The sequence below is a fragment of the Ornithorhynchus anatinus genome, chromosome 2, assembly GCF_004115215.2.
Source record: "Ornithorhynchus anatinus isolate Pmale09 chromosome 2, mOrnAna1.pri.v4, whole genome shotgun sequence".
Classification (NCBI taxonomy): domain Eukaryota; kingdom Metazoa; phylum Chordata; class Mammalia; order Monotremata; family Ornithorhynchidae; genus Ornithorhynchus; species Ornithorhynchus anatinus.
Genome location: NC_041729.1, coordinates 959,451 through 987,364, shown reverse-complemented (window position 1 = coordinate 987,364; position 27,914 = coordinate 959,451). Strand labels below are relative to the sequence as shown.

Below are 27,914 nucleotides of genomic sequence, written 5' to 3'. Positions count from 1 at the left end.
CCTCTGCTCCCTCTCTGCTCCCCTTCACCTTCCCTCAGCTAAGCCCCCTCTCCCTTCCCCTCCCCTCAGCACTATGCTCATTGGTATATATTTTTATTCCCCTATTCATTTTGTGAATGAGCTGTCCATCCCCTTGATTCTATTTACTGCTATTAAGTTGTCTTGTTTTTGTCCGTCTGTCTCCCCCGGTTAGACTGTGAGCCCGTCAATGGGCAGGGAGGGTCTCTCTCTGTGGCCCAATTGTCCATTCCAAGCGCTTAGTCCAGTGCTCTGCACACAGTAAGCGCTCAATAAATACTACCGGCTGAATGAGTGCACAGACAAGCCGCACTTGTCATTACCGTATTATTACGAAGACAAGAGCATCGGCCTACAAAGGGAGGAGTGACGTCACGGCGTACGGGAGGGCGGGTGGAGCCCGGGGGCGTGTGACGTAAGGGGGCGGGTGGGACCGGGTGTGTGTGACGTAAGGGGGCGTGGCCTAGGACGGGATGAGCCGGGGGCTTGTGACGCAAGGGGCGGGGCATATGGAGGGCGGGGGAGTGGGGTGACGTAGGGGGCGGGGTCTCCAGCGAAAGGGGCGGAGCAGAAGGGCGTGTGACGTAAGGGGGCGGGACATCGGGACGGAGGGGCGTGAGACGTAAGGGGGCGGGGCCCCGGTCGGAGGGGCGTGTGACGTAAGGGGGCGGGGCCTGTGGCGGGGGCGTGTGACACAAGGGGGCGTGGCCTAAGGAGGGTGGGTGGAACGGGGTGTGTGACGTAAAGAGGCGGGGCCTCGGACGGGGGCATGTGACGTAAAGGGGCGGGGCCTCGGACGGGCGTGTGACGTAAGGGGCGGGGCCCCTGGCGGGCCTCAGGGGAAGGGGAAGGGGAAGCGGAGGTGTTGACTACGTCGTCGTCGTCCAAGACGGCGGCGGGTGGAGGTGCGTGGGGGCAGCAGGTCGAGGAGGAAGACCATCTTCCCGGGGCCCGGTCATTTGCAAATATTATTTTGGGGGGGGGGGGTGGAAGACGAGGGGCCGGGAGTCCGGCGGGCCGGCCCATCTCTGACGGGAGGGCGGGGGGGACCGGAAGTCGGGGGCTAACGGGGGCTGCGGCCCGTGGTACCGTCCTCCCCGACTCCCCCCCAACACCCACACATCTTGGGCGCGCCCGGGGGGGGGGGGGGGAGGGCCGGGCGGATTATTTTTATCATAAGAAGAAGGTTGCTATTTGCTAAGCGCTTACTAGGTGCCGAGCACTGTTCTAAGCGCCGGGGTAGGCGTTCCAAAGTATTTGAATGCATGAAGCAGCGTGGCTCGGTGGAAAGAGCCCGGGCTGGGGAGTCAGAGGTCGTGGGTTCGAATCCCGCCTCTGCCACTTGTCAGCCGGGGGACTGGGGGCGAGTCACTTCACTGGGCCTCAGTCACCTCATCTGGAAAATGGGGATTAAGAGGGGGAGCCCCACGTGGGACAACCTGATCCCCTTGCATTCCCCCCCCCCCCAACGCTTAGAACAGGGCTTTGCAGAGAGTAAGTGTTTAACAAATAGCATCATAAAGAAGCTGCGTGGCTCAGTGGCAAGAGCCCGGGCTTGGGAGTCAGAGGGCGTGGGTTCGAATCCCGGCTCCGCCACTTGTCAGCTGGGTGACTGTGGGCAAGTCACTTCACTTCTCTGGGCCTCAGTGACCCCATCTGTCAAATGGGGATGAAGACTGTGAGCCTCACGTGGGACCACCTGATGACCCTGTATCTCCCCCAGCGCTTAGAACAGTGCTCTTCACATAGAAAGCGCTTAACAAATACCAACATTATTATTATCACTTCTCTGTGCCTCAGTTCCCTCATCTGTAAAATGGGGATTAACAGCCTCCCGTGGGACAACCTGATGACCCTGGATCTCTTCCAGTGCTTAGAACAGGGCTCTGCACATAGTGAGCGCTTAACAAATACCAACATTATGATTATTATTATTTATTGAGTGCTTACTCTGCACAGTGCACTGGACTAAGTGCTTGGAATGGACAACTGGGCCACGGAGAGAGACCCTCCCTGCCCAACGACGGGCTCAAGGTCTAATGGAGGGAGGCGGCAAAGCAAAACAGAACAAGACAACGTTATCAAGATAAATAGAATCAAGGGGATTCATTCAGTCGTACTGATTGAGCGCTTACTGTGTGCAGAGCACTGGACTAAGCGCTTGGAATGGACAATTGGGCCACAATAGAGACCCTCCCTGCCCATTGACGGGCTCACAGTCTAATCGGGGGAGACAGACGGACAAAAACAAGACAACATCATCACAATAAATAGAATCAAGGGTAGACACAGGGTAATCAGATTGTCCCCCGTGGGGCTCACAGTCTTCATCCCCATTTTACAGATGAGGGAACTGAGGCACAGTGAAGTGACTTGCCCAAAGTCACCCAGCTGACAGGTGGCAGAGCGAGGATTAGAACCCATGACCTCTGACTCCTAAGCCCGGGCTCTTTCTGCTGAGCCGCGCTGCTTCTGGGCTTCTGACCCATGGGCTGCCCGCACCTCATTCATTCATATTTATTGAGCGCTTACTATGTGAAGAGCACTGGACTAAGCGCTTGGAATGGACAATTGGGCCACAGAGAGAGACCGTCCCTGCCCACGGATGAGATCACAGGGCATTGGGACTGTGGGCCAGGAACGTGCCCACCCACTCTTTTATAATAATAATAATAATGATATTTGTTCATGGCTTACTATGTGCAAAGCACTGTTCTGAGCGCTGGGGTTGATACAAGGTCATCAGGTGGTCCCCCATGGGGCTCCCAGTCTTCACCCCCATTTGACAGATGAGGTCACTGAGGCCCCGAGAAGTGAAGTGACTTGCCCAAAGTCACCCAGCTGACAAGAGGCGGGGAGGGGATTAGAACCCATGACTTCGGACTCCGAAGCCCCAGCTCTTTCCACTGAGCCACGCTGCTTCTTTGATGTCCTCTCCCAGTGATAGTAATTCTGGGATTTCTGAAGGGCTTTGGGTGTGCCAGGCACTGTACTAAGCGCTGGGGCGGATACAGGCCAAATTGGGTTGGCTGCAGCCCCCCCAGAGTGCTTGCTTTGTCTCTAGTTTTCATGTTTTGTTTTGTTCTGTTCTGTTTTGCTGTCTGTCTCCCCCTCTTCTAGACTGTGAGCCCGTCACTGGGCAGGGATGGTCTCTAACTGTTACCCAATTGTCCATTCCAAGTGCTTAGTACAGTGCTCTGCACACAGTAAGCGCTCAATAAATACAATTGAAGGATTGAAGCGCGTAGCGCAGTGCTCTGGACGCGGCGCTCAATGAATAGCCTTGATCAATGGGTCGATTCGATCTTGAGGCCAGAGGCGATCATCTGGCCTGCCAGGTGTCAGGAAGGAGGCCGGGGGCATTCATTCAGTCGTATTTATTGAGCGCTTACTATGTGCAGAGCATTGGACTAAGCGCTTGGAATGGACAATCGGGCAACAGATAGAGGCAATCCCTGCCCAACAGCGGGCTCACAGTGAAGCAGCGTGGCTCAGTGGAAAGAGCCCGGGCTTAGGAGTCCGAGGTCGTGGGTTCTAATCCCGGCTCCACCACTTGTCAGCTGTATGACCTTGGGCAGGTCACTTAACTTCTCTGGGCCTCAGTTACCTCAGCTGTAAAATGGGAATGAAGACTGTGAGCCCCACATGGGCCACCTGATTACCTTGTAGCTACCCTAGCGCTTAGCACGGTGCTTGGCACATAGTAAGCACTTAACAAATACTAACATTGTTATTATTGTTATTACTAAACGGGGGGTCGGCCAGAGACCCCACCGCCCGACCCCAGCTCGGGTCTCTGAGCTGGGGGGGCGGTCTCTGAGTGTGGAGGAGAGGTCTCTGAGATGGGGGGTCTCTGAGTGTGGGGGGGAGGTCTCTGAGCTGGGGGGGCGGTCTCTGAGTGTGGAGGAGAGGTCTCTGAGTGGGGGGTGGTCTCTGAGTGTGGAGGAGAGGTCTCTGAGCTGGGGGGTGGTCTCTGAGTGTGGGGGGGAGGTCTCTGAGTGTGGGGGGGAGGTCTCTGAGCTGGGGGGGCGGTCTCTGAGTGTGGGGGGGAGGTCTCTGAGCTGGGGGGGCGGTCTCTGAGTGTGGGGGGGAGGTCTCTGAGCTGGGGGGGGCAGTCTCTGAGTGGGGAGGAGAGGTCTCTGAGCTGGGGGGGCGGTCTCTGAGTGTGGGGGGAGGTCTCTGAGCTGGGGGGGCGGTCTCTGAGTGTGGGGGGAGGTCTCTGAGCTGGGGGGTGGTCTCTGAGTGTGGGGGGGAGGTCTCTGAGCTGCGGACCGGTCCCAGCCGTCTTCCACACTAGCCTGCAGGGCCTCGAGGGTGAACCGGCCGCTCCGTCCCAACAGGCCCGAGGAACCTGAGCCAGTCCCCGCGGGGCCGACGTGGGCACGGGGCCCCCGGGCAGCCTCCGACGTCCCTCGTCATCCCGGAAGGCGGGTGAGTAGTTTCTCCTGCTTCAGAAGCCCCCTGAAAGGGATTTCCATGACTCAGCGGCAAGAGCCCGGGCTTGGGAGTCAGAGGCTGTGGGTTCTAATCCCACTCTGCCGCGTGTCCGCCGTGTGACCTTGGGCAAGCCGCTTCACTTCTCGTGCCTCAGTTACCTCCCCTGTAAAATGAGGTCAAAGACTATGAGCCCCACGTGGGACAACCCGATTACCTGGTATCTACCCCAGCGCTTAGAACAGTGCTTGGCACATAATAAGTACTTAACAAATACTATCATCGTCTTGGATGGAGAGTCTCGTGTTCCCCCTTGGCTCTCCCGACCCCTGGCCGGAGCGGCCCCCAACTCCGTCATCCTTAAAGCACCCCCCCCAAACCCCACCTCCTCCAGGAAGCCTTCCCAGATTAACCTACCCCCCCCCCAGTGGCATCCTTAGCTATCCTCGCCTATCACTCCACGCTCTTTAGTCCTGTCTGTAGACATGGATAATATTTTATGTAACTGTTGCTTTATTTTATATGTGCGTTCAGTTTCTCAGCTCTTTCATCCTGTTGTGCCTGGCCTGTGTCCCGCTTTCAGCCGCATGGCGTAGTGGCTGGGTCATGGGCCCCAGAGTCAGAAGGTCATGGGTTCTAATCCCGGCTCCGCCAAGTGTCTGCTGTGTGACCTTGGGGAAGTCACTTCACTTCCCTCGGCCTCAGTGACCTCATCTGTAAAATGGGGATTGAGACGGTGAGCCCCATTTGGGACAGGGACGGGGTCCAACCCAATTTGCTTTTATATACCCCAGCGCTTAGTACAGTGCCTGGCACATAGTAAACACTTAACAAATACCATAATTATTATTAATTATTAAGCTTGTTCTCCCTCATTCTGGGATAAAGCTACCCTTCTACTGGGTCCCCAGCCTGAGATCGTTCACTCCTAGAGGGCAGGAGCTATGGGCCGGGCAACTCCTCCTTCTCTTCCTCGGGTTTATCCCTTGCTGCCTGAGAAGCAGTGTGTGGCCTATTGGAGAGAACGTGGGGCTGGAAGTTTGGAGACCTGAGTTCTAATCCTGCCTCTGCCTCTTGCCTCCTTGCCTTCTGGGTGATCTTGGGCAGCTCACTGACTTCTTTGTGCTGCGGTTTCCTCATCTGTAAATTGGACACTAAATTCCTGTTCTCCCTCCCCCTTGGACCATGTCTACCAGAAGCAGCGTGGCTCAGTGGAAAGAGCCTGGGCTTAGGAGTCCGAGGTCATGGGTTCTAATCCCGGCTCCGTCGCTTGTCAGCTGGGTGACTTTGGGCAAGTCACTTCACTTCTCGGTGCCTCAGTTACCTCATCTGGAAAATGGGGATGAAGACTCTGAGCCCCACGTGGGACGACCTGATCACCTTGTATCCCCCCCAGCGCTTAGAACAGTGCTTGGCACGTAGTAAGCACTTAACAAATACCATCATTATTATTATTACCAACTCTGTTGTATTGTACGCTCCTAGGCGCTTAGTGCAGCTTGACTGATCGAGTCCCATGGGGGACAGGGATTGTGTTTGAGCTGGTTATGTTGTATCTACCCCAGGGCCTGGCACATAGCAGTATTTTAAGAAATCCCCCAGCCGTTAGAATACGTGCCTGGTGCTCAACAATAAGCACTACCACCGGAGAGATCAACGCAAATGAGAAGCAGCGTGGCTCAGTGGAAAGAGTACGGGCTTTGGAGTCAGGGCTCATGAGTTCAAATCCCAGCTCTGCCACTTGTCGGCTGTGTGACTGTGGGCAAGTCACTTAACTTCTCTGTGCCTCAGTTCCCTCATCTGTAAAATGGGGATTAAGACTGTGAGCCCCACGTGGGACAACTTGATTCCCCTGTGTCTACCCCAGCGCTTAGAACAGTGCTCGGCACATAGTAAGCGCTTAACAAATACCAACATTATTATTATTATTAACGCGTCCTCCGACAAATTCCGGCTCCATCCGCTCCTCTCTGCTTTCCTCAGTGAGCCGGTCCTTGTCCTACTGAGCGCTCACTTCCTCCAAGAGGCCTTCCCAGACTGAGCTTCCCCTTTTCCTTCTGCTCCTCCCCCTCTCCCGTCCCCTCCCCTCAGCACTGTGCTCATTTGCACATATTTTTATTACCCTATATATTTTGAGAATGAGGTGACCATCCCCTTGATTCTATTTATCGTGATTAAGTTGTCTTGTTTTCGTCCATCTATCTCCCCCGATTAGACTGTAAGCCCGTCAATGGGCAGGGAGGGTCTCTATCTGTTGCCGAATTGTACATTCCAAGCGCTTAGTACAGTGCTCTGCCCATAGTAAGCGCTCAATAAATACTATTGAATGAATGAATGAATGTTCCTCACTGCTGGATGCTGACCCTGTTTCTCCCACTTGTGGAAACTTCCTTGCTTCATCTTGTCCCTGCTCTGGGACTCCCAGAAACCAGATTTCTAGAGTCCACTTCCTAGTGTGGAAGCAAAGTACAAGCTGGGTGCTGAAGGCCACTAGGTAGACCCTCCCTCCCCCCAGCCTGGAACCCCTCCTCCTGCCACGAGCGGCTTCTCCCTAGTACACACCTCCCTTCCCCCCTCCAAGTACCATCAACCCCGCAGCTCCCCCTCCCGTGTATATATGTACGTTTGTTCTCAGCACTTGTGTATTCCTGTATGTTCAGTTGTACATTAAATTATTGATTATGTCACCCTTCCATGTCTGTGCTACTCTTCCATCCCCCATCTTTCTCCTGCGCCCATTATCAGTGATTTTTCCGTCCGCCTCCGCCGTTAGATTGTAAGCCCATAAAGGGCAAAGGCCGTGTCTTCGCTTCCGGGGTGGCCTCGCAAGCGCTCACTCCTGGTGCACAGTGTCTTTCAGGTTCTCAATAAATAAGAGTGATACCTTGGGGTCTTAATGCTAATGTTTCTGGTGCCATTAAAGACATTCAAGTCAGAGTCAGGTCTCAGGACACGATCTAGCCATCCCCCTCGCCACCCCTCCAGCCCCCAGTTGATGAAAATTTCCTACACTCCAGTGAGGAAGACCCTGAGACGGGGTCTGTGTCCTCCCAGCTGTTTTAGAGTGTGTGTCTCCCACTTGGGTTCCTGCTGCCGGACTCGTGTTGGCCGGTTCTTCGTGTTGCCCCCCAACAGCGTCTAGCACAAGGGTGCCCGGTCAGGCAGAACTGGGCCAATAGTCTTTCTTCCTGACCTAGTCCCTCTCCTTCCTTGTCCGCTGTCCACTCCCATCGCACCCCAGGTCACTCCCCAACTGTGCTGCCTGCTGCCGCTGGGTGGATTAAAATCCAACCTGCCCCGAGGGCTGGTCTTGTTGGTACTTTTCCAGGGTGTGGTGGGTGTAGGTGCAGACAGAAGCTTTCAGAGTTGCATCTTGACCCTTCTCCTCCCCCCCACCCCCCCCGGCCCCCTGCTTTCTCCTCTTCCAGTTGCCGACTTTGCAGGATGATCAGTTTTTGTCCACAGTGTGGCTGTAAAGTTGAGCCAACTTTTTGCTTCTGCCCATCCTGTGGAAACAAGTTACCAGTAGAAGATGGTAGCCAGACTGGGTCCCCTGCCAAAGGGCCTGTGCCACATGCTAAAGGTAATCCCCCCAAGCCACCCCCTGAACGGCTGGGCCTCTGAAACAAGTGGTCCCCTGAGGGTTTTCCTTGTCCAGAACTCATGACAGAAGCCCCGGCAGGGGAGGCCGACACTAACGATAAAACACCAGATCCACAGCGTCCGGGCCGGGGCGTGCCAGCTGGACAGCAGACGGGCACCGTGGTATCAGACCAGACGGGTCACCCTGCGACTGGGGACGGACGATCACCTCGATCTTTTGAGCGTCTCATCCTTGGACCGGGCCCCTGGGCCACCACGAGACCCGAGGCCTGGCCGACTCAGTCCTGCCACGTGCCTGGTCCCATCCCATCCTCTCTCTGCAGCAGCTACAACCCAAATATAGTTCTTCTGCCCAGGCCCACCCCCACCTCCCTGGTCCCTGGGCCTCCTGTTGGGGCCACCCCCAGCTGTTTACTGACAGAGGACCCCCTTCCCCCCCAACCCAAGAGGTGCCCGGGCTTGGGAAGGAAAGGTTCAGTGCCCAAACTCGAGACTTGGCCACACTCAATCCCCCCTCTTCTGCTTCCTGTCGTTTTAGGGGCAAAGCAGGAGGCGACCTGTGGGAAGACAAAACAGTCACCCCCCAAGGGAGTGACTTCCAGCCCCTCCCGACAGAGCCCAGCACCCAAGGGCTTGCCGAGCCCCTCGGCCAAGTCCCGGGGTGAGCAGAGTGGACACGACGGCAAGCGGAGATCAGGAGAAGCTAGTGGGGTGGGGGGGCCCTTCCCTTTATCCACCTTTGTCCCCGGGTCTCAAGCGGGACCCGGTCGGGAGAATCAGCCTCGCAGAGGTCACTGGGGGCTGAGCTCCTGACTAGCGCTCCAAGATGTCCGGGGTGGTGGCCTGTCAATAACAGACAGTGCCCCTGGAAGAGCCCAGGTCATTCCGTGCTGCCCTGCCCCCCGACTGGGACAGCGTACCCCTTGTCCTCTGCCAGTGTCCCGCCAGCGCTGGGAGGGTGGCCAGTGCACGGACAACGGATGCCCTTTTCCAGCCTGCAAATAATGGATGCCAGGGGCACGTGAAGTAGGGTGAACCTTTCACCTGTTTTCAAGGTCCCTTGGCCTCTTCTCTCTCCAAGGCTGTGGCGTCATCCTCTCCGACCCCGTGACCCCTGGTGCCGGGTCCACTGGAGAAGGAGGGTGGCGTAGTGGATAGAGCACCGGCCTGGGAGTCGGAAGGTCATGGGTTCTGATCCCAGCTCCGTCACACGTCTGCCGTGTGACCTTGGGCAAGTCATTTCACGTCTCTGGGCCTCAGTCAACCCCATCTGTAAATCGGGGATTAAGACTTTGCGCGCCATGTGGGACAGGGACTTTGTCCAATCTGATTCGCTTGTATCCACCCCAGTGCCGAGTACGTTGCCACAATGCGAGCGCTTAACAGATACCATAATTATTATGACTAGGAGGCCGGCTGCCCGAGACAGACACTCTGGGCACCGTGGCGGCGGCGGGGGGAGGCAGACCTGCCGGACGTGGGCCGAAGGGCCGCTGCTTGACCCCCGCCACTGCCTGTTTCCCCTCTGCAGTGTCAAAGAGCAGCCCAAGGGCCAGCCAGCGAAGGAAAGCTGCCTGCCTGCCTCCCTTGTCCATATTCGAAATCGTAGAGGACAAGAATGAGCACCGCTGGAAGCTGCTGAAGCTGGTGTCTCAGGGGGACAATGGGATGTTTTATGAAGGTGCGGCCGGGGGTGGGGGGGGGAGGCTGGGGCCGATTCTGCCAGGTGCCCTTGGGCACCTTCTGCTGGGGGCAGGGGGGCTACAGAGGGGCAGAGAATATGGCCGAAAACCCCCAATCCTGATCAATCCATCCCTGGGGTTTCCTGAGAGCCTCTCGAGGGCTGGGTCCTGTACTGAGCGTGGCTCAGTGGAAAGAGCCCGGGCTCGGGAGTCAGAGGTCATGGGCTCCAATCCCGGCTCTGCCACCTGTCAGCTGTGTGACTGTGGGCAAGTCACTTCACTTCTCTGTGCCTCGGGTACCTCATCTGTAAAACGGGAATTAAGACTGTGAGCTTCACGCGGGACAATCTGATTACCCTCTATCTACCCCAGCACATAGAACAGTGCTCTGCACATAGTAAGCGCTTAACAAATACCAACATTATTATTGTTATTATTATTACTGAGCACCTGGGGAAGTCCCTCAGGAGCAGGATCCCTGTTCCTCACCCTGCAGGGGCTTTCTCTCTCGACCGGGCCGGCGGAAGGTGGAGATGGTTTTTTGGAGAGAGAGGCGAGGGCTTAGGCCCGCTCCAGGTGGGGATCGGACAGCTGTCCGGTGACGGGGCAGACTGAGCGCCACAAACCGTACGGAGGGCTTGGACCGGCCAGTACCACACACCTGCGAGACCCATTCCCTGCCCACAAGGAGCTTCTATTCTGGCTTTCCCTCAGAGGGAGACAGTGGGCAGCCCAGTCTCTGCGGAGGTTAGTTGGAGCTTCTCTGCAGGGAATCTGACTTTGCTCTTGCCCTGAGTAGAGCTGAGACTCTACATGGGCACTGCCCTGGGAAAGCAGGCCATTTCCCTTCACCCGGGGAGGTGCCCACAATGATGCCGACGGCATCGTTGGGCATCCCCATCCGGGGACACCCCTCGGCTCCCTCCTCCCAGGGCCCTATCTCGGTTGGTGAGCTCAGTCTAGAGAGACCCAGGCCTGAGAATGCTGGACCTCAGACCCAACCCTCTGCCTTCCCTGGAAGAAACCTCACCATAGCGATGGACAGCTAGACTGGAAGCTCCTTGAAGGCAGGGTTCAAGTCTTCTACTGTGCCTTTCCAAATGCTCAGTACAGTACTCTGCACACAGTAGGGGTGCAATACATGCTGTTGATTGCTTGGTTCAGTCAATCAGTAGTTGCGCATGTGCAGAGCACTGTACTGAGCACTGGGGAGAGTGCCATGGAGTTAGTACCCCTCACCATTGCCCTCTAATGCTAATAATGACAGTTGGGGTATTTGTTAAGTGCACACTGTTTGCCAAGCACTGTACTAAGCACTGCGGGAGGTACAAGATAAGGTTGGACACGGTCCTGGCCCACACAGGGCACACAATCTAAGGGGGAAGGGAGGATAGGAATTGAATCCCCATTTTGCAGATGAGGAGAGTGAGGCCCAAAGAAGTGGAGTGACTTTCCCGTGGTCACCCAGAAGGCCAGTGGCGGAGCCGTTTAGGTACGTAGATCCTCTGACTCCCAGACCTGGACCCTCGTCACTAGGCCGTGCTGCTTCCTCTAGGAGCTTACAGTCCAGAGGATTGTGATGTCTTCGGCCAGTGGGGTGGGCAGAACCGGAATTAGTGTCCGGCCTGCTACCTGGGGGCGCCTGGGAGCGTCCCGAGAGGGCAAGGACCCAGGCCACATAAGCGCAGCGCGTCCCCCTCCCCGCCGGAACCTCACTTATTCCTCCTCCCACAGCCCAGTCAGTGTCCGGAGCTTACTCGCAGAAGGAACAGTTCTCCCTCAAGCTCGTGAGTTGGCCTGCGTGTCCAGGCGGGGCTGGGTGGGTACGGGCTCTGGGCCAGGCTGGACCAGGAGGACGTGTGCCGGGTGGATGGCGTGCTGGGGCCAGATATGTGCCGGGTGGGTGCCGTGCTGGGACCAAGTGTGTTCAGGTTCTGGGCCAGGGTGGACCAGGCGTGAGCGGATTCTGGGCCGGGCATACGCGGGCCGTGTGCCGGGCCGTGTGCCGGGCCGTGCCGGGCTGTGTGCCGGCCATGGGTCAGGCTGGGGCCCCGGGCCGATGGAGTCTCCCTTCGGGAATAGCGGATGAGGGAGCCGCGTCCGGTGAGGCGTAGAGCCCCCGGGGGCTCCCCTGTGCTGCCCGGTGGGTTCTAGGTGGACCGGGGGCACTACGGGAAGGCAGGGAGCAGCATGTGGCCAAGGGCCGGCAGACGTTTTGGACGTCCAGGCGTCTTTTACTGACAGAAGCAGCCGAGACGACGGACAGCGCGTGGTCCGGGCCCACCCCCACGACACTCTGGCGATCAGCACGTGCTCGGAGTGGGCCCGCCTGCTCTCCCCTGACACCGTGTGCCCTGAGCTTCTACCCAACATGTGCACGAACCACTTCTCAGCACCCCAGCACCACTGACTCCTCATGCTCAGAAGCCCCCCAACATTTTCTTGAAGCATTTACCACCCCCCCACCGCTGGCACACATAATATGGCTTAGCGAATAGAGCCCAGGCCTGGAAGTCAGAATGACCCGGTTTCTAATCCCAGCTCCGCCACTTGTCTCCCCTGCAACCTCGGGCAAGTCGCTTCACTTCTCTGGGCCACAATGACCTCTGAAAAATGGAGTTAAGAGTGCGAGCCCCATGTGGAGCGGGGACTGTGCATGATTAAGTTGGATCTACCGCAGCTCTTAAAAATGGTGCTTGGCATATAGTAAACGCTTAACAAGTAACATAATTATTATTAGACATATCAAAACAGCGTGGCTCAGCAGACAGAGCCCGGGCTTGAGAGTCAGAGGTCATGGGTTCTAATGCCGACTCTTCCACTTGTCAGCTGTGTGACCTTGGGCAAGTCACTTTACTGTGCCTCAGTTACCTCATCTGTAAAATGGGGATGATGACTGTGAGCCCCACGTGGGACACCCTGATTACCTTGTATCTACCCCAGCGCTTAGAACAGTGCTTTGCACACAGTAAGCACTTAACAAATACCATCATTAGTATATCGTGCTCAGAACCCCTGCTCCAGGACATCAACCGGCTAATGGGTGTCAGTGTGGGTGCAGGCATGGTCAGGGTGGTGGGGAGGGGGAAGATTCTCTTGGCTGGGCTCGGCCCCCGGGCTCCAGGGCAGGGCAGGGGCAGGACAGGTGCTGACCCCGGCCCTCCCTCCCCCTCCCCGCAGGACAGCAAGGACAGCCGGCTGTACAATGAGCAGAACTTCCTGCAGCGAGCTGCCCAGAAAACCGCAGGTATGCCACCCGCCACCTGCCTCTTGAGATGGGGGGTGCCCTTTCCCCGCTTCCCTCTGAAGGGGCCCTGCCCCCCCCCCCCCCCAGCTCCCACCGGGGACTGGGACCTCCCCCACACCCCAGCCCTGACAGACAGAGGTCTTCGGGGAGTGGCCCCAACCCCCTAGGGTGGAGGCTGTGGGTCCCCTCATTCAGGGACCCCCAAGGAGGGTGGCGGTGGGAGGAGAGTGTTCCCCCTACTCCCCCCACCCCCTCGGGAGTTTGTGGGGGCGGGGTCTCGGGGCACCGGGCCCTGCCCTCACCGGGCCCCTGCCGCCCCCACAGTGGCCAAGTGGAAGAAGCTCCACTTGGTGCCCTTGCTGGGCATCCCGCATTGCGTCGGCCTGGGGCTCCACGAGGGCAAGTACAGGTGAGTGAGGACCGGTCCGGGACCCCGGGCCTGGGGAGGGTCCCCTTTCCCGGACCCCAGGTTCTGCCCTGAGCTAACATTCAGGAGCAAGGCTCACCATCCCCTTCTCCCCTCGGATCCCGCCCCCCCACCCTTTTTTTCCGACTGGCTTTCGTTAAACAGTTTACTACATGTCAGGCACCACACTAAGCATTGGGGAAGATGTAAGATAATCGGGGGGGCCCAGTCCAAATCCCTATTTTATAAATGAGACAACCGAGGCCCAGAGAAGTGAAGCGTCATACCCAACGCCACGCAACAGACAAGTGGCGGATGGGTGATTAGAACCCAGGTCCTTCTGATTTTTAGGCCTGGGCCCTTTCTACTAGGCCCCACTGGTTCTCAGGGTCCAGCCCTTTTTCAGGATCCAGCTCCCCGCCCCTCCTCCCCACCCTGACCCCAACCATCTGTCCAGTAATGCGGGTGTACCGACCGCCGACTCCCGTCCTCTGCCGCTCCTTCTGTCCGTCCCTCCGTCCTTCTCGTGCTAGGTTCCTGGTGTTCCCCAGCTTGGGGCGAAGCCTGCAGTCGGCCATGGAGGACCTCGGGAGCCCCGTGCTCACCGAGAAAACAGCTTACCAAGTGTCCTGCAGATTGGTACGTGGGGGTGGAGGTGGGGTAGGGTCGGGTGGGGAGCTGAGAGCCGCCGGACCCCCGCCTCCTGTGCCCGAGGCCTGGTGCCCGGTACCCGTGCCCGATTCAGCGGGGCCGCCATTCACCCCCTCCAGTTGGATGCCCTGGAATTCATCCACGAGAACGAGTACGTACACGGGGACATCTCCGCCGACAACGTGTTCGTGAGCCCCGCCGACCCCACCCAGGTGCCGCCCGCCCCCGGGGACCACCCCTGTCCCCATCCCGCTGCCGCCTGGCCCCCGGCCCCCCCCGAACCCCTCAAGCCCCAACTCGGGGGGGGGGGAGACGTCTCCATTCCCGAAACCGGTCGCCCTGGGGATGAACCGGCCGTGCAGCCTCTTTGGCGTGGGGAGACCCCGACCCGGCCCGGGAGGGGTGCTGCCGGCTTCCTGCAGCTCCCGCGTTGTTCAGCGGAGGACCTCTGCCCCGTCCCTAACCCCGTGCAGGTCACCCTGGCCGGCTACTACTACGCCTATCGCTACTGCCCCGGCGGGAGGCACGTGAGATACCAGGAAGGCAGCCGGACCCCCCACGAGGGCACCGTTGAGTTCATCAGCCTGGATGCCCACAAGGGAGTCGGTGAGCCCCCGCCTCCCTCCTCCTGGGCAGCCCCCATCCCCACTGGGTCCTGCTGGCTACCCCTCCGCCGGGGCCCGTCTCACTATGGGACGGCCTCCTGCTACAGGCCGAAGCCGACCCTGCCCGGCGTCCCCCACGGTACCCCCCAAGCCTCAGAGTGACTTGTGGGACCGCAGTAGCACGGGGTGGGGGGAGGGTCAGATCAGCCTACCCCGGGGACCCCAGTCCCCTCATCCCCCCGGGGTGGGGGTCCTTATCGGCCGTCAGAACCGGATGGGGAGGGCTAAACTGGCAATGGGGCGCTCAGCGAGTCCAGGGAGGGCCCTGCTGGGTGGCCCAGACCCACCTGCGTTTTCTCCCCAACCTCCTCCCTGCCGCCCCGCAAGGGCCCTCCCGCCGCAGTGACCTGGAGAACCTGGGCTACTGCCTGCTCAAGTGGTTGAGCGGGTTGCTGCCCTGGAGCAGCCAACTGGAAAATGCCCCGGTGGTCATGGGACAAAAAGAAAGGTTAGCCCTGACGGGGGTCCGGCCCCGGGCGGGGGAGCAGGCAGCTGTGGGGGCAGGGGGGACCAAGTCGGGGCCCCATCCACTTGGAGGAGCCGTCAGGACCGGAGAGCCCCTGCCCTGTGCCCACCCTGTCCCCCGACCGCCCGCTGAAGAAGTCGGTGGAGACAAGGTGACGTAGCTTCGACGGTGTGTTGTGAGCGCCGCTCGGTGCCACGGGCTGTACCGAGCACTTGGGAAGTACGGCGGAAGCGTGAGACACGTTCCCCGACCACAGGGAGCTTCCAGTGGGCCAGCCCGCTGGGAGAAACTCACCGCGCTCCCCCCCTGGCCTGGGCCGCAGTCACGGGGGACTGTGGGGACTCGAGTCCCCTCAGCCCATGTGGAAGACAAGGAGGAACCCTCCTCTTCCCCGAGCCTCCCGAGGGTCAGGGACCATGTCTAATTCCTAACCTCTGTATTCTTTCCCACTGCTTAAAATAGCGCTTTGCACAAAGTAAGCACTTGATGCATACTGTTACCACTCCTCCTCCTCTTAGTTCCGGGACTGCAGCCTAGGCTAGGCTTCGCCAAGAGCAAAACCTCCTCTCCCAACAGCCCGACGCTTCCGAGTGACCTGGAGTAAAGAGGAGTCCTGCCTCCTGAACACAGTGGGAGGGGGACGGAGCTTAGGGTACCTGTGAGGCCTGGGCTTTGCTTGTGCCGCTGACTCCTGCCTCTGCCACGAACAGGTTCAGAACCAACGTGCCTGGTCTCCTGAAGGGTTGTTTCTGCCAGAAGGCCTTCTCAGGTGAGTCTGTGTGGGATGGGGTGGGGAGGTCCAGCTGAGTCTCACAGTAGGGGAGAGTGGTCTCAGGTGAGTCTCTCACAGCCGGGGAGGGTTTTTACCAGAAGGTGGGCCCCAGCAGGGGAAGGGAATGGTATTTCTGCCGAAAACCCTACCCCACCCCCTCCTACCAAGCTCGGTTTGCCTCACGTCCACCAGTTCAGGGGGTTCGGGGCAGAGGGGCTGGGGGGGAGGAGGGGAGGGGCAGCGGGTATCAACATGTCATTTATTTTAGCAAGTCTGGCTATCTGCAAGACTGAAAGCTCCTTGAGTAGAGGGATTGGTTCGATCAACTCTATTCTTTTCTCACAAGCACTTAATACCACACTCTGCGTACAACAGATCAGCAACTCTTAGAAGCCAGGGTTCGCATCTACCCACTCTCTTCGGACCCTCTAGGGCAGGCTTACCACTCCTATTACAATCTCCCAAGGCTAGAGAAGCATCATGGCCTAGTGGAAAGAGCCTAGGCGGCAGAGGACCTGGATTAACTGTTATATTGAATCCTCCCAAGGGTTTAGCACAGCATCCTGCACACAGTAAATGCTCAAGAAATTTTCATCAACTTGAGTTCTAAGCACAGTTCCACCATCTGCTTTGTGACCTTGGGCAAACCACTTCACTTCGCTGTACCTCACTTACCTCACCTGTGAAATGGGGTTCAAGACTGTGAACCTTATGTGGGTTAGGCAGTGTCCAACGCGATTATCTTCTGTGCACTTCAGTGCTTAGCAGAGTGCCCAGCACCGAGAAGCAGCGTGGCCTAGTGGAAAAAGCCCAGGCTTGGAAATCAAGGCCTAATCCCGGCTCTGCCAATTACTTGTGTGACCTCGGGAAAGTCGCTTAACTTCCCCTTGCCTGTAAAATGGGAATTAAATACCTGTTCTCCCTTCCTCCTGTAAGCCCCGTGCGGGACAAGGGACTTTGTCCAGCCTAATTAACTTGTACCTTCACCAGCAGTTTAGAGCAGTGTTTGACACGTAGTAAGCGCCTAACAGATACCATTAAAAAGCACTACAAAAAGGCAGGAGGGGTATCGGTGCGGTGGTCTGCACACAGTAGGTGCTCAGTCGCTGCCGTGGATCGACGGGGTTGGTGAACGGGCCCTTGTTCGAAACAGCGTGGCATAGTGGATAGAGCGCGGCCCTGGGTATCAGGTCGTGGTTTCGAATCCCAGCTTCACCATTTGTCTGCCATGTGACCTAGGGCAAGTCTTTTCACTTCTCTGGGCCTCAGTTACCTCACTTGTAAAATGGGGATTGACACCGCGAGCCCAGTGTGGGACGGGGACTGTGTCCAACTTGATTTGCCTGTATCCACACCCCGGTGCTTAGTACAGTGGCTTGGCACATCACAAGCGCTTAAATAGCATAATTATTCTTACCGTTATTATTAGACAGCCTGCAGCTGTTCCTGGAGAGCGTGATGGGGCTGCAGTACGAGGAGAAACCGAACTATTCGCTGCTGAGAGAGACGCTAGGGACACCCCTCAAGAAGCTCAGAGCCTCGGCCTACGACCCTGTGGACCTCCACATGGTCCCGTAGGTAAGGATGGGGCTCAGCTCCTCCACCGGTCACGAGGGCGTGGAGGGAAGGGGGCAGCAGACTTCTGCGGTTTCCCTCACCCACGGCTTTCCCCCTCCTCTCCTTCTATCAGGCTCCTCCGCTCCCCAGCTGGAAAAAATGTGAAGTCGTCATCCCCAAGCCCCGACCGTCCTGCTCTGGTCCACCCATAAATGAGACTGCTGGGGACCTTGCCGAATGTTTCGGGGTTAAATGTCTTTTTAAAGGAGTTTTAGAGACGCTTATCGCTGTGATTCCAAACCCTCCGCCCGCAGCTCTGGCAGGGAAGCCGGGAAGTCCATCGGCCCCACGGCCGCGGGGGACGGGCGCGAGACGGTGGGCGGTGGGAGCGGGCGCTACTCGGGGAGACGGGGCGGCTTTGGGGATTTTCAGGGGAGGCTGTGCCGGGCCCGTCGTCCACTCTCAGAAACCATCGCGAATCCCCAGCAGTGGCCTGACCCTCGCCCCACACCTGCCCAGAATTGGGCCGACCCCGCCCTGCGGCCCGGGGTAGCTGGGCACTCCGTCCCCTCCCTCCAGGTGCATAGAAACTGGGCCTTTAGGGTTTTTTTGTGGGTTTTTTTTAATAAACTGCTATACACACAGTATCAACGGTCCGGCCTTTTTCTCCCACAGTGAAGAACGAGAGGAAGGCAGACCACCTGGGCTGCGGCGTGGGGACCTTGTATTCAGTGGGGCAGTGGCAAATCCACGGGCTGCAGCCCGGATGGCTCCTCCTCGGTTGTGTAAACAACTACAGACGCTCCCAACCCGGAGCGGGGGGGAAAACAACCTCTCAGAACCAGCACTCCTGAGTTCGAACTGAGACAGGGACAGTCTGGACCTGGGATTTTTAAATACATCTTTTTTTAAACACACCATATATATATATATATATATAAAATACACATATAAAAAATAACTTTCCCCCTAGCTCTAACAAGTCTGTTTTGAAATTGGGTTCGCCTTCATTTGCGAGTGTGGGAGGGAAGGGAACGATCCAGCCCCAGCAGCAGCAGCAGCAAGGTGACGAGCGAGGCCACGGCCGATCGCAGCCCAACGGGTGGGAGACGCGGAGGCCCAGGTGGTTCTCGGAGAATCGGGTGAGGGACCCTCCCCTGGGAAAGCTCCCCCAGCCACCTCCCCTCAACTGGGAAATCCCGAAACCCCGGGGGTTCCCGGCCAGAACTCTCCGAGTCGGGACTCCGGCCGGAAGAAGGTGCCATCTGCCCCCGAGGCGGGGAGGGGAGTAATGGGCTGCGCGGAACTCTCCCCGCACCACCATTCAGGTGAGCCACCCTCACGCTCATCCAAAACAGATTTCCCTAGGGAGGCTGAGGCCGTGGAGGGGAGAGATCGAGTGACCGGAGCCCCATTTGGGGCAGAGGCTTTCTCCGACAGGACCACGGCCCTCGAACACCCAGAGGACGGAAGGTGCCAGCAAAACACGCCCCCCAGTCCCGAGGACCGGGCGTGGCCCAGTGCTCGGGTGGAGGTTAATGGCTCATGGATGACAGCCGGCGGGGCGGGAAGGGGATGCTGAGCCGGTCCAGGACCACGGGGAAGCCCGAGGACGGTTGGCAGAGGTCAGGCTTCCACAGCCGGGGCGGAGCCGAGGGGCCGGCCGTGGCCACGTGAGCAGCTGCTGTCTGCGGGGTCCCTCGGGGCAGTTCTCGCCCTCGCTCCGGGCCTCGCCTCTCGAGAAGGTGACTTGGAAACGCAAGCGACCGCCGGTCACCGGTCCGAAGGCGCGGTCTCCCTGGACTCACAGGCTCAAGAAGCCCAGGTTCATCTCCTGCTCCTCCTCCTCCTCCTCCTCGCCCCCCGCGGCCTCCCCTTCCTCACTGTGCTCAGCCACGTTTTTGCGCTTCCCCTGCCGCCGGGGGGCCCGGGCGCGGGGCCTGAGGGGGAAGGGGTGCCGAGGCTGGAGGCGAGACGGGGGGCCCCGGGGGCTGCGTGCGAGAGCAGGGGCGGCACCGCCCCCGGGGGACGTCACCGGGGCGGGCGGGGGAGACGCCCCGCGGCCACGGTCCACCGACGAGGCGGGGCTGGCGCTGTGGACGGACGAGTAGCCCGAGGTGGCCTCCGTTTTCGGCTCCCGGCGGTCGTGGAACAGAAGCCAGTGTCTTTCAGGGTCCGGGCGGGCGGACTCCCGCTGGGGACCCCCGGGGCTCCAGCGTTCCTTAGCCGGGCTGTCTTCGTCGCTGGAACCCTGGCAGCAGTGCTGTTCCGGGGCCAGGTACACTACCTTCACGTCCAGGACTCCGCTGGGGGTGGTCACTGCACCAGAAATCGCCACACCCCGTTAGCTGCGGGCAGCCCGCCGGAGGCCAGGTGCCCCCGTGGGTCAGGTCGAGGGGGCACAGGCTGGCCAGAGAGGTGAGAGAGAGAGAGAGGCGCGCATCCCTGACGACCTACAGGATGCAGGTGCCCGGTGGTCCTGGCAGCGGGGGGCTTCACGGGGTGCAAGTACCTCCGCCCCCTGCCCGGTAGCACCGTCAGCCCCACAGAAGTGGGCTCGGGGACTGCGGGGAGGAGCCATCCCTACCACGAGGCCGTGAAGGCCGCCGACGTGGCCTCCCCCGCCTGGACTGGAGGAAGGGGACCCGGCACCCGCCCCCTCCCCGCCCCCCACCGAGCCTGCCCCGAGCCAGACTCACCGTCTCCCTCCTTCTCCCCTTCGCTTTCCTGGTCGCCCTCGTAGCCCGAGCAGTAGTCCAGGCTCCAGTCCAGAAAGTTGCCCAGTAGTGTCTCTTCCTGGCTGGACAGCTCAGCGGTGGGCGTGGTGACAAAACTGCCTCGGTCTTCCTGGACACTGTTTTCCCTCCTCCTGGGGACGGGAGGGAGACCCGGCCCGGCTCAGCACGGGAACTGGTCGAGTCCAGCCCGGGCCCGCCCAGCCCAGGTGCCCGCCCAGCCTTGCTTCTGGGCCACCACAGGGGTGCAGCTGATGGCCAAGGGACCAATCCCCTTCATTCGTTCCTTCAATAGTATTTATTGAGCGCTTACTATATGTAGAGCACTGTACTAAGCGCTTGGAATGTACAAATCGGCAACAGACATAGTCCCTGCCCGCTGACGGGTTTACAGTCTAATCGGGGGAGACGGACGGACAAAAGCAATAGCAATAAATAGAATCAAGGGGATGTACATCTCATTAAAACAATAGCAATAAATAGAATCAAGGGGATGTACATCTCATTAACAAAATAAATATAGGGTAATAAATATACAAATTAGCGGACGCACACAGTGCTGAGGGGCCCCTACACATCCTGCCACTGTCTGACCTCCCCGACCGGGCTCCAGCCCCCTAGAGGCTTCCCTCCTTGACCCCTGTAGAAATCAGGCCTAAAGAGGATACTGATGCTTGTCTACTTGTTTCATTTTGCTCTGTCTCCCCGTTTTAGACCGTGAGCCCGTCGTCGGGCCTGGATCGTCTCTATCCGTTGCCGAACTGCCCGTTCCAAGCGCTCGGTACGGCGCTCTGCACACAGTAAGCGCTCGATAAATACCACCGAATGACGAGGGGACGGGGTGGTGCGACCCGGCGTCCGAATCGGGAGCAGGGCCGGGTCCCGGGACGCCTCCGGGGGCTCTGTACCCGAGGCCATCGGCGAGGACACACACCCGAGAGAAACGTTGCCAAGAGGGAGGACCCGCAGCCAACTGACCTCTTGGTCCTCTTGCCGGAGGGAGAGGTGAGGAAGGCGGGGATCTCCCCGGAGCTGCTGAGCGAGGCGGCGGGGGCGGCGGCCTGGACCGCCTCGGGGTCCTCCGGCTTGAGGCCCAGTAGTGCACAGAGTTGATTGTAGCCCATCACCTGCGAACACCACGGGGCGGGTCCGACACGGGCCCTCAGCTCTGGCCTTGCCCCGCGTCTCCGACCATGGGGGCCGGCTCGCGGGCCCCCAGGCCGACCCCTGGGCCGGGAGACCCCCGCCCTCCTGGATGCCGCTCCCGGGCCCCCTCGGTCCCTGCCCTACCCCGTCTCCGGGTTGCTGACGTCGCCGCCCCTCCTCCCCACCCCGCCGTCCAGGGTTAACCGCGGGGGAAGGGGAGGGAGAAATCGAGGCACCTTTTCTTGAGCGATTTCCTCATAGCGCTCATCCTCAAATCGCTGCTTCACCGCCGTCAGGGACACCTGCCGGTAGTCCTTTGGGGCGTCGTCATGGAAACTGAGGAAAGCAAGGACAGGGCGCTTTGTCGAGGGCGCCGGGAGGTGGATGTGATGGATAGAGACGTTCCCCGCGGGACCACCACTGTGCTGATCTAAATCCCCCCGTCCCGACTCTCTCTGGACACAGCAAGTCCCGAGGTTCAGGGCACAGGGAGAACGTGTGAGCTGGGGTCAGCAAGTGTGTGAGTTTGAGGACCGTGGCCTAGTGGCTAGAGAAGCGGCGGGGCTCAGTGGAAAGAGCACGGGCTTGGGAGTCAGAGGTCATGGGTTCAAATCCTGGCTCCTCCGCTTGGCAGCTGTGTGAAGGCAAGTCACTTCACTTCTCTGTGCCTCAGTTACCTCATCTGTAAAATGGGGATTAGGACTGTGAGCCCCACGTGGGACAACCTGATGACCTCGTATCCCCCCCGCCCCCAGCGCTTAGAACAGTGCTTGGCACATAATAAGCACTTAATAATAATAATGTTGGTATTTGCTAAGTGCTTACTAATAATAATGACATTTGTTAAGTGGAAGCGGAAGCAGCGTGGCTTTCTTCATATATATATGTAGGTATGTATATATATATATATGTATATGAAAAAAGTCCTAGCTGGCCACAGCATGCCAACCTGTGCCACTCAATTTACTGTCCGTCTTCCCCAGGGCAGGGATCATCCTTTCCAACTGCACCATCCTCTCCTCAGCGCTTAGTACGGTGGTCTGCGTAGCCTAGGTGCCCGCTAACTACCACCGACTGGATCTGGGAGTCGGACCCACAAAGGGGCCCGTCTGCCAGTCCCTTCCGGACACCAGGCTCGGGTCCTGAGGAGCGGGGAGGATGTCTGTGGCCGGACAGCCTGGTGCCTCAGCCTCCCCTATCGTCCGGCCCCCAACAGGAACACGAAGCTGGCCCGGGAGCCCCGGAGTCCAGTAGCCAAGGAAGTGGGATGGGGGTATCGGAGACCAGAGGGGTCATTCTCTTCCTCAGCTGCCCGCGAGGTCGCGGCCCCTCCTCCCCGCTCCCTGGGCCTTGGGGGCGGCCTACCATTTCTTGTGGAGACTGAGCACGCAGGGGATGAGGTCCTCGAAAGAGAAGCCCGTGCACTCTCCCAGCTGGCTGGTCCAGGGGTGGGCTGAGGAGGAAGACAGAGCGGGACTGAGCCATCCGGTCACCGCTGCGGCCGCAGAACTACGCCCCGTGGCGGGGCCCCCCGACAACGCCCGGCGAGATCCTCGGGCGGCCGGGGCCCTGAGTTCTCTGCCAGGCTTGGTTGGCTTAACAGCCCTCCCCCATGCGAACACTGCCCCAGACTGCGGTGGGTCAGCAAACCACACCCCAATCCCACTCCTCTGGCAACTCCCAGGTGGGACCGGGGCAATCAGAGCCCATCGGCAACCTGAAGGAGGCGAACCCAGCCCGGGGTCATCTTAGCCATGACCCAACGGGGCTGATGGGCGTGTCCACACGACCCCGGAGCTTCTCCTGCCAAAGCCGGGCTGCATCCCACGGCCGACAACCCCCATGCCGGGCCGAACCGGGCGCTGACCTGGCCCTGCGGCCACCTCGGTGGGGGGGAGGGAAAGAGGGGGGCAAACATTTGGATGCGTGGGAGGAGGGGGGACAATGCAGGGACACATTCCCCAGGTAGCATCACTACACGGGAACCTTTTTGGAGATGGGAAAGCTGGCAAAGGGGAGAGAAGGAAGGCGGCGGGGGGGAAGCCGGGGGGAGCTAAATACAGCGTGGGGAACCGAGCCAAAGATCAAAGAGCTGCTCGGCCGGTCACCGGGAGCTCCCGGCACGTCTCTCTGATTTTCCCGGCACCGTCTCTGCTGGGAACACGGTGCCCAGCTGTCCACTTATAGACAAGCCCGCCAGGTCCGGCCGCCAAGGTCAAGTGTGGGCGGGTGAGGGGAGGGGCACCCCCGCAGAGCACCCCCCACCTCCACAGAAGCTCACCTCCCAGAGCGCTTCCAGCCTCTAAATGGAAGGCAGGGCGACCTAGGGGACAGAGCACGGAGGGGCTGCGAGGCTGGAGATCCGGGTTCTGATTCCGGCTCTGCCATTTGTCTAGCGTGTGACCGCGGGCAAGCCACTCGCCCTCTCTGGGCCACAATCTCCCCATCTGGAAACGGGAGTATGAAGCTGCCTGGCCTCGAGGGGCTGGGAGTCAAGACACCTGCATCCTCGTCTCGGCTCTGCCCCGGCCTGCTGTGCGACCATGGGCAAGTCACTGAACTTCTCTGGGCCTGTTTCCCCTTCTGGAAAGTGGAGATGGGCTCTCTCTCTCTCCCCAACTGTGAGCCCCACGGGGGCAGGTCCCTGACTATCCTGTGTCTGTCCTAGTGTTCCGCACAGAGTAAGAGTTTCATCAGCACCCCGGCTAGTTAGCACGTGGACACAGTCGATTCGGCTAGGGCGGCACTATGGACGGAGGCTGCAGCCGGCATGGGGCCGCCTCTGCCGGACACGTCTGTCCACAGACCTGCCTTAGAGCCTCCTCAGGGGGCCGGGTAGCGCTGCCCCATGGGCCCCAGCGCTAGGCAGCGCTTCCCACGCCCACATCCCTCAGCACGGTGCCCCGGGCCAGATGTAGATGTAGCAAACAGATGCCCGAGGCAGCAGGTGCCCCCAAAACCCAACCCCGCGCCCGACGGGTCGCCCTCACCGTTCACACACGCCAGCAGGGGTTGGGGGGAGCCCTTCCAAAGAGCCAGGATCCAATCTGAGTTGGTCGCCCAGGGACCCTGCCTGCCGGACTCGAGGAACCCCGAGGACCCGGCCTGCCAGAAACGCACAACACCAGGGACCCTGCCTGCCAGACACGCAGATGCCCGGGGACGCTGCCTGCCAGACACACAGATGCCAGGGGACCCCGTGTGCCGGACAAGCAGAACACCGGGGACCCCGACTGCCAGACTGCTTGGACCCTGGAGACACTGACTGCCGGAAACACAGAACACCGTGACCCTGACTGCTGGACTGCTTGGGCACCGACTGCCAAAAACATAGAACACAGGGGACCTTGACTACCAGACGCGCAGAACACCGGAGACCCTGGCTGCCAGACTACTCGGACACCAGGGACCCTGACTTCTGGACACGCAGGAAGCTGGGGACCCTGACCGGCGGACTGCTTGGACACTGGGGACGCTGATCCCCAGACACACAGAACACCGCGGATCTTGACCGTCGGACACGCAGAACCCCAGAGACCCTGACCGCCGGACTGCTCTGACGCCAGGGACCCTGACCGCCGGACGAGTAGAGGACTGAGGGCAGCATTTGCCAGAGCGCTCAGAATGAGCTAAGTGACAATTACCTCCTGACCCCCTTCTCCATCCCATCCATCGCCCCGCCAACGTGAGGAGTAAGGAGGCCCATTGCGTTTTGCTCCCCACAGGCCCTGGCACAAACACTGAATTCCCAGGCCACACACAAAGCAGAAGCTTCTAAGTGTGGCGTGCCATAGTGTGGGGGGGCGTGGCGGGCACACAGCCATCCAGGACCAACGAAAGGACCGATCCCGCCCACCTCTGGCCCGGTAGGCTCGTCCTCGGGAGGAGACTCAACGTTTCAAGCATCAAGAAACCCACCGAGAGCACGAGGACCCGCCCAGCCATACCCGCCTCCGCCCTACCCCCGCCACAGCACTGCCATCCCATACCTTGCCTGTGCAACAGTTTTGCTAACAGTAAGGCGGCGGTCGCCAGGCGGGCAGGGGAGTAGCTGGACAGGCTAGTGTAGAGCAGGGACAGCTCGCAGATGAAGCTGTACAGATGTCCCGTCCTCCTCTCCAGCGGGGCCAGAGTCAGCAGCACGTCCTTGTAGTCTACCACGGTGGGGATCTGCACGGCGCGGGGAAGGGGAGGTGGATTTGAGGACGCGGGCATGACCGTCTAGAGGGTGGGCCGTCCAAACCCTGACCCGGACGATCGAGCGGAGGCCCGGGGCCCGGGGGAGGAGCACGGTTGCACCCGGCCCGCCCTCTGCCTCGGGGCCACCCCCGCCCACCGTCGCCTGGCTCTCAGCCTGTTCCACGACGCCTAGGGGTGGCCGAGCCTCGTGGGGTGGAACGAGCCAGTTTTGGCATTTAGAGGGGCAGCGGTGGGGCCGGAGAGAGAGATGGAGGGTGGTCGGGGGACCGGGTCCACCCGGGGGCGGTCCGAGCCGGTCTGAGGTCCCAGAGCGTTCCCCTTCGGACGACCCGATGGACGCTCCCAGAGAGACGTCCCCGGGCCGGCTACCGGGTGGCACCTAACAGGTGGGGAGCCCCGGGCGTCCTTCAACGGCTGGCCGACTCACCCTGATCTTCCCCTCCAGGGCCGAGATGATCTCTCCCATCATCCGCACCAGGTCCTCGTACTTGTACGTGTTGTCGGTCAGCCACACCGCTTCCCGGATCGTCAGGATCTCCTTGCTGATGAACCTGCCGCGGAAACTCCCATGAGGCCCCGGTGGCCGGCGGGCGCCTCGACCCCACGCCGTCCGGGGCGGGGCTCCCACGGCCGCCCCGGGGGACCGGGCCCGGACCCGGAGTCGGAACCGACCGGCCGGCGGGAGGTCGCGGGCTCTCACCGGGTACAGATGACCATGCAGGCGATGCCCAGGAGCTGGAGTTTGGCCCGCGACACGGCCCTGCGCTTCAGGTAGCGGTCCACGCAGTCCACCGTCATGTGCAGGCAGAGGCTGGAGAAGTCCTTCATGGTGGCCACTTCCACCAGCCAGTCCATCAGGATGTACCTGCAGCCCCGCCCGGGGACCACCGCGCGCAAACATCAGGACCACGAGGCCCCGCTCAAAAACACACACGCCCTCCTTTCCTCCACTCCCAGCCCCCGCCCCATCGGTTCATCTGGTTGAGTTGGCGGTCCGGGGCTGCCTCTGACCTGCTCCATCACCTTGGGTGAGCACTGACCTCTCTCTGGGCCTGTTTCCTCATCAGTAAAATGGGGATCAGTAGCCCCCGCGACTCTCTCCCTCTCAGACTGTGAGCCCCACATGCATCCTAGTACAGTGCTCTGCACATAGTAAGCGCTCAATAAATACTATTGAATCCCATCTACTTATGAATGACTCCAAAGCTCAGCAGGGGTTTTTTTTTCAAGTGGTATTTGTTAAAGCCCTTACTGCGTGCCACAAACCACATTAAGCGCTGGAGTAGATACAAGCTGATGATGACGGCGGTATTTGTTACCCGCTTACTGTGTGTCAAGCACAGTTCTAAGGACTGGGGGAGATACAAGCTAATCAGGTTGTCCCTCATGGGGCCCATTTTACAGATGAGATCACTGAGGCCCAGAGAAGTGAAATGACTTGCCTTCGGTCACAGGGCAGACAAGTGGCAGAGCCGGGATTACAACTTAGGTCTTTCCGACTCTCAGGCCCAGGCTCTATCCACTAGGCCAAGTCATTTCCCTACTAATATTGCCATTTTATTATAGTAACTAATAATTGATAATAATGGCATTTGTTAAGCGCTTACTATGTGCAAAGCACTGTTCTAAGCGCTGGAGAGGATACAAGGTGATCAGGATGTGGGGCTCACAGTCTTCATCCCCATTTTACGGAGGAGGTAACTGAGGCACAGAGAAGTGAAGTGACTTGCCCACAGTCACACAGCTGACAAGTAGCAGAGTCGGGATATGAACCCGTGAGCTCTCACTCCTAAGCCCGCGCTCTTTCCTCTGAGCCACACTGCTTCTTCAACTATTAAAGGTCACGATTCTTAGTAGACAGGGATCCTAGCCGACGGGCCCTCAGTACACTGGGGTGATTTGGGGCGCTTCACTTAGAGCGGACGCTGAGAGCCCCATCCCTCACAAGGGCTGGTGTGTGGCGGTACCCGGGGGAGCCAAACAACTAGAAAGGAGCAGTTCCTGCTCCGTCACTTTATCAGCTGTGTGACTTTGGGCAATTCACTTTACTACTCTGTGCCTCAGTTACCTCATCTATAAAATGGGGATCAAGACTGTGAGCCCCAAGTGGGACACCTCGTTACCTTGTATCTACCTCAGTGCTTAGAACAGTGCTGGGCACGTAGAAAGAGCTTAACGAATACCACCATTAACTAGAAAGCGAAGGTTTTGACTAAAGCATTTCCTGCTACCGTCTGCGGGAGTAGGCTCCCAGTTACCTTGATGAAACATAAACACGAAGCTAGCGATGTTGAACGTAACAGAAAGCAGCCCGCGTTTTTCCAGGGGCTCT

General features: G+C 59.4%; 2 protein-coding genes across 3 annotated transcripts in view; one reads left to right on the top strand and one right to left on the bottom strand.

The window, feature by feature from the left end:
* Window positions 1–831: 831 nt before the first annotated feature.
* Window positions 832–18,146, top strand: VRK3 (VRK serine/threonine kinase 3). Of its 2 annotated transcripts, none has more exons than XM_029049235.2 (15): window positions 832–923; window positions 4,359–4,449; window positions 7,881–8,035; window positions 8,594–8,716; window positions 9,587–9,736; window positions 11,472–11,524; window positions 12,918–12,984; window positions 13,309–13,393; window positions 13,924–14,029; window positions 14,161–14,253; window positions 14,515–14,647; window positions 15,034–15,154; window positions 15,883–15,941; window positions 17,374–17,522; window positions 17,635–18,146. In XM_029049235.2, exons 3-14 carry the CDS (start codon window positions 7,897–7,899, stop codon window positions 17,520–17,522), a joined length of 1,278 nt encoding a protein of 425 aa, XP_028905068.1. In that variant the 5' UTR covers window positions 832–923; window positions 4,359–4,449; window positions 7,881–7,896; the 3' UTR covers window positions 17,635–18,146. The 2 variants fall into 2 exon arrangements, with proteins under 2 accessions (XP_028905068.1, XP_028905061.1); XM_029049228.2 differs by having other exon boundaries at window positions 839–923; window positions 4,316–4,449.
* CCNF (cyclin F) overlaps window positions 18,106–27,914 on the bottom strand; it is a 21,906-nt gene continuing 12,097 nt past the window's right edge. Inside the window, exons 10-17 of the mRNA XM_029049099.2 lie at window positions 26,283–26,447; window positions 26,010–26,133; window positions 25,372–25,552; window positions 22,748–22,835; window positions 21,619–21,718; window positions 21,215–21,363; window positions 20,201–20,370; window positions 18,106–19,820 (exon numbers count right to left, since the gene is read on the bottom strand). Coding sequence (XP_028904932.1) covers window positions 19,306–19,820; window positions 20,201–20,370; window positions 21,215–21,363; window positions 21,619–21,718; window positions 22,748–22,835; window positions 25,372–25,552; window positions 26,010–26,133; window positions 26,283–26,447 — 1,492 coding nt within the window. The 3' untranslated portion in view covers window positions 18,106–19,305. The remainder of the gene's footprint in view (window positions 19,821–20,200; window positions 20,371–21,214; window positions 21,364–21,618; window positions 21,719–22,747; window positions 22,836–25,371; window positions 25,553–26,009; window positions 26,134–26,282; window positions 26,448–27,914) is intronic.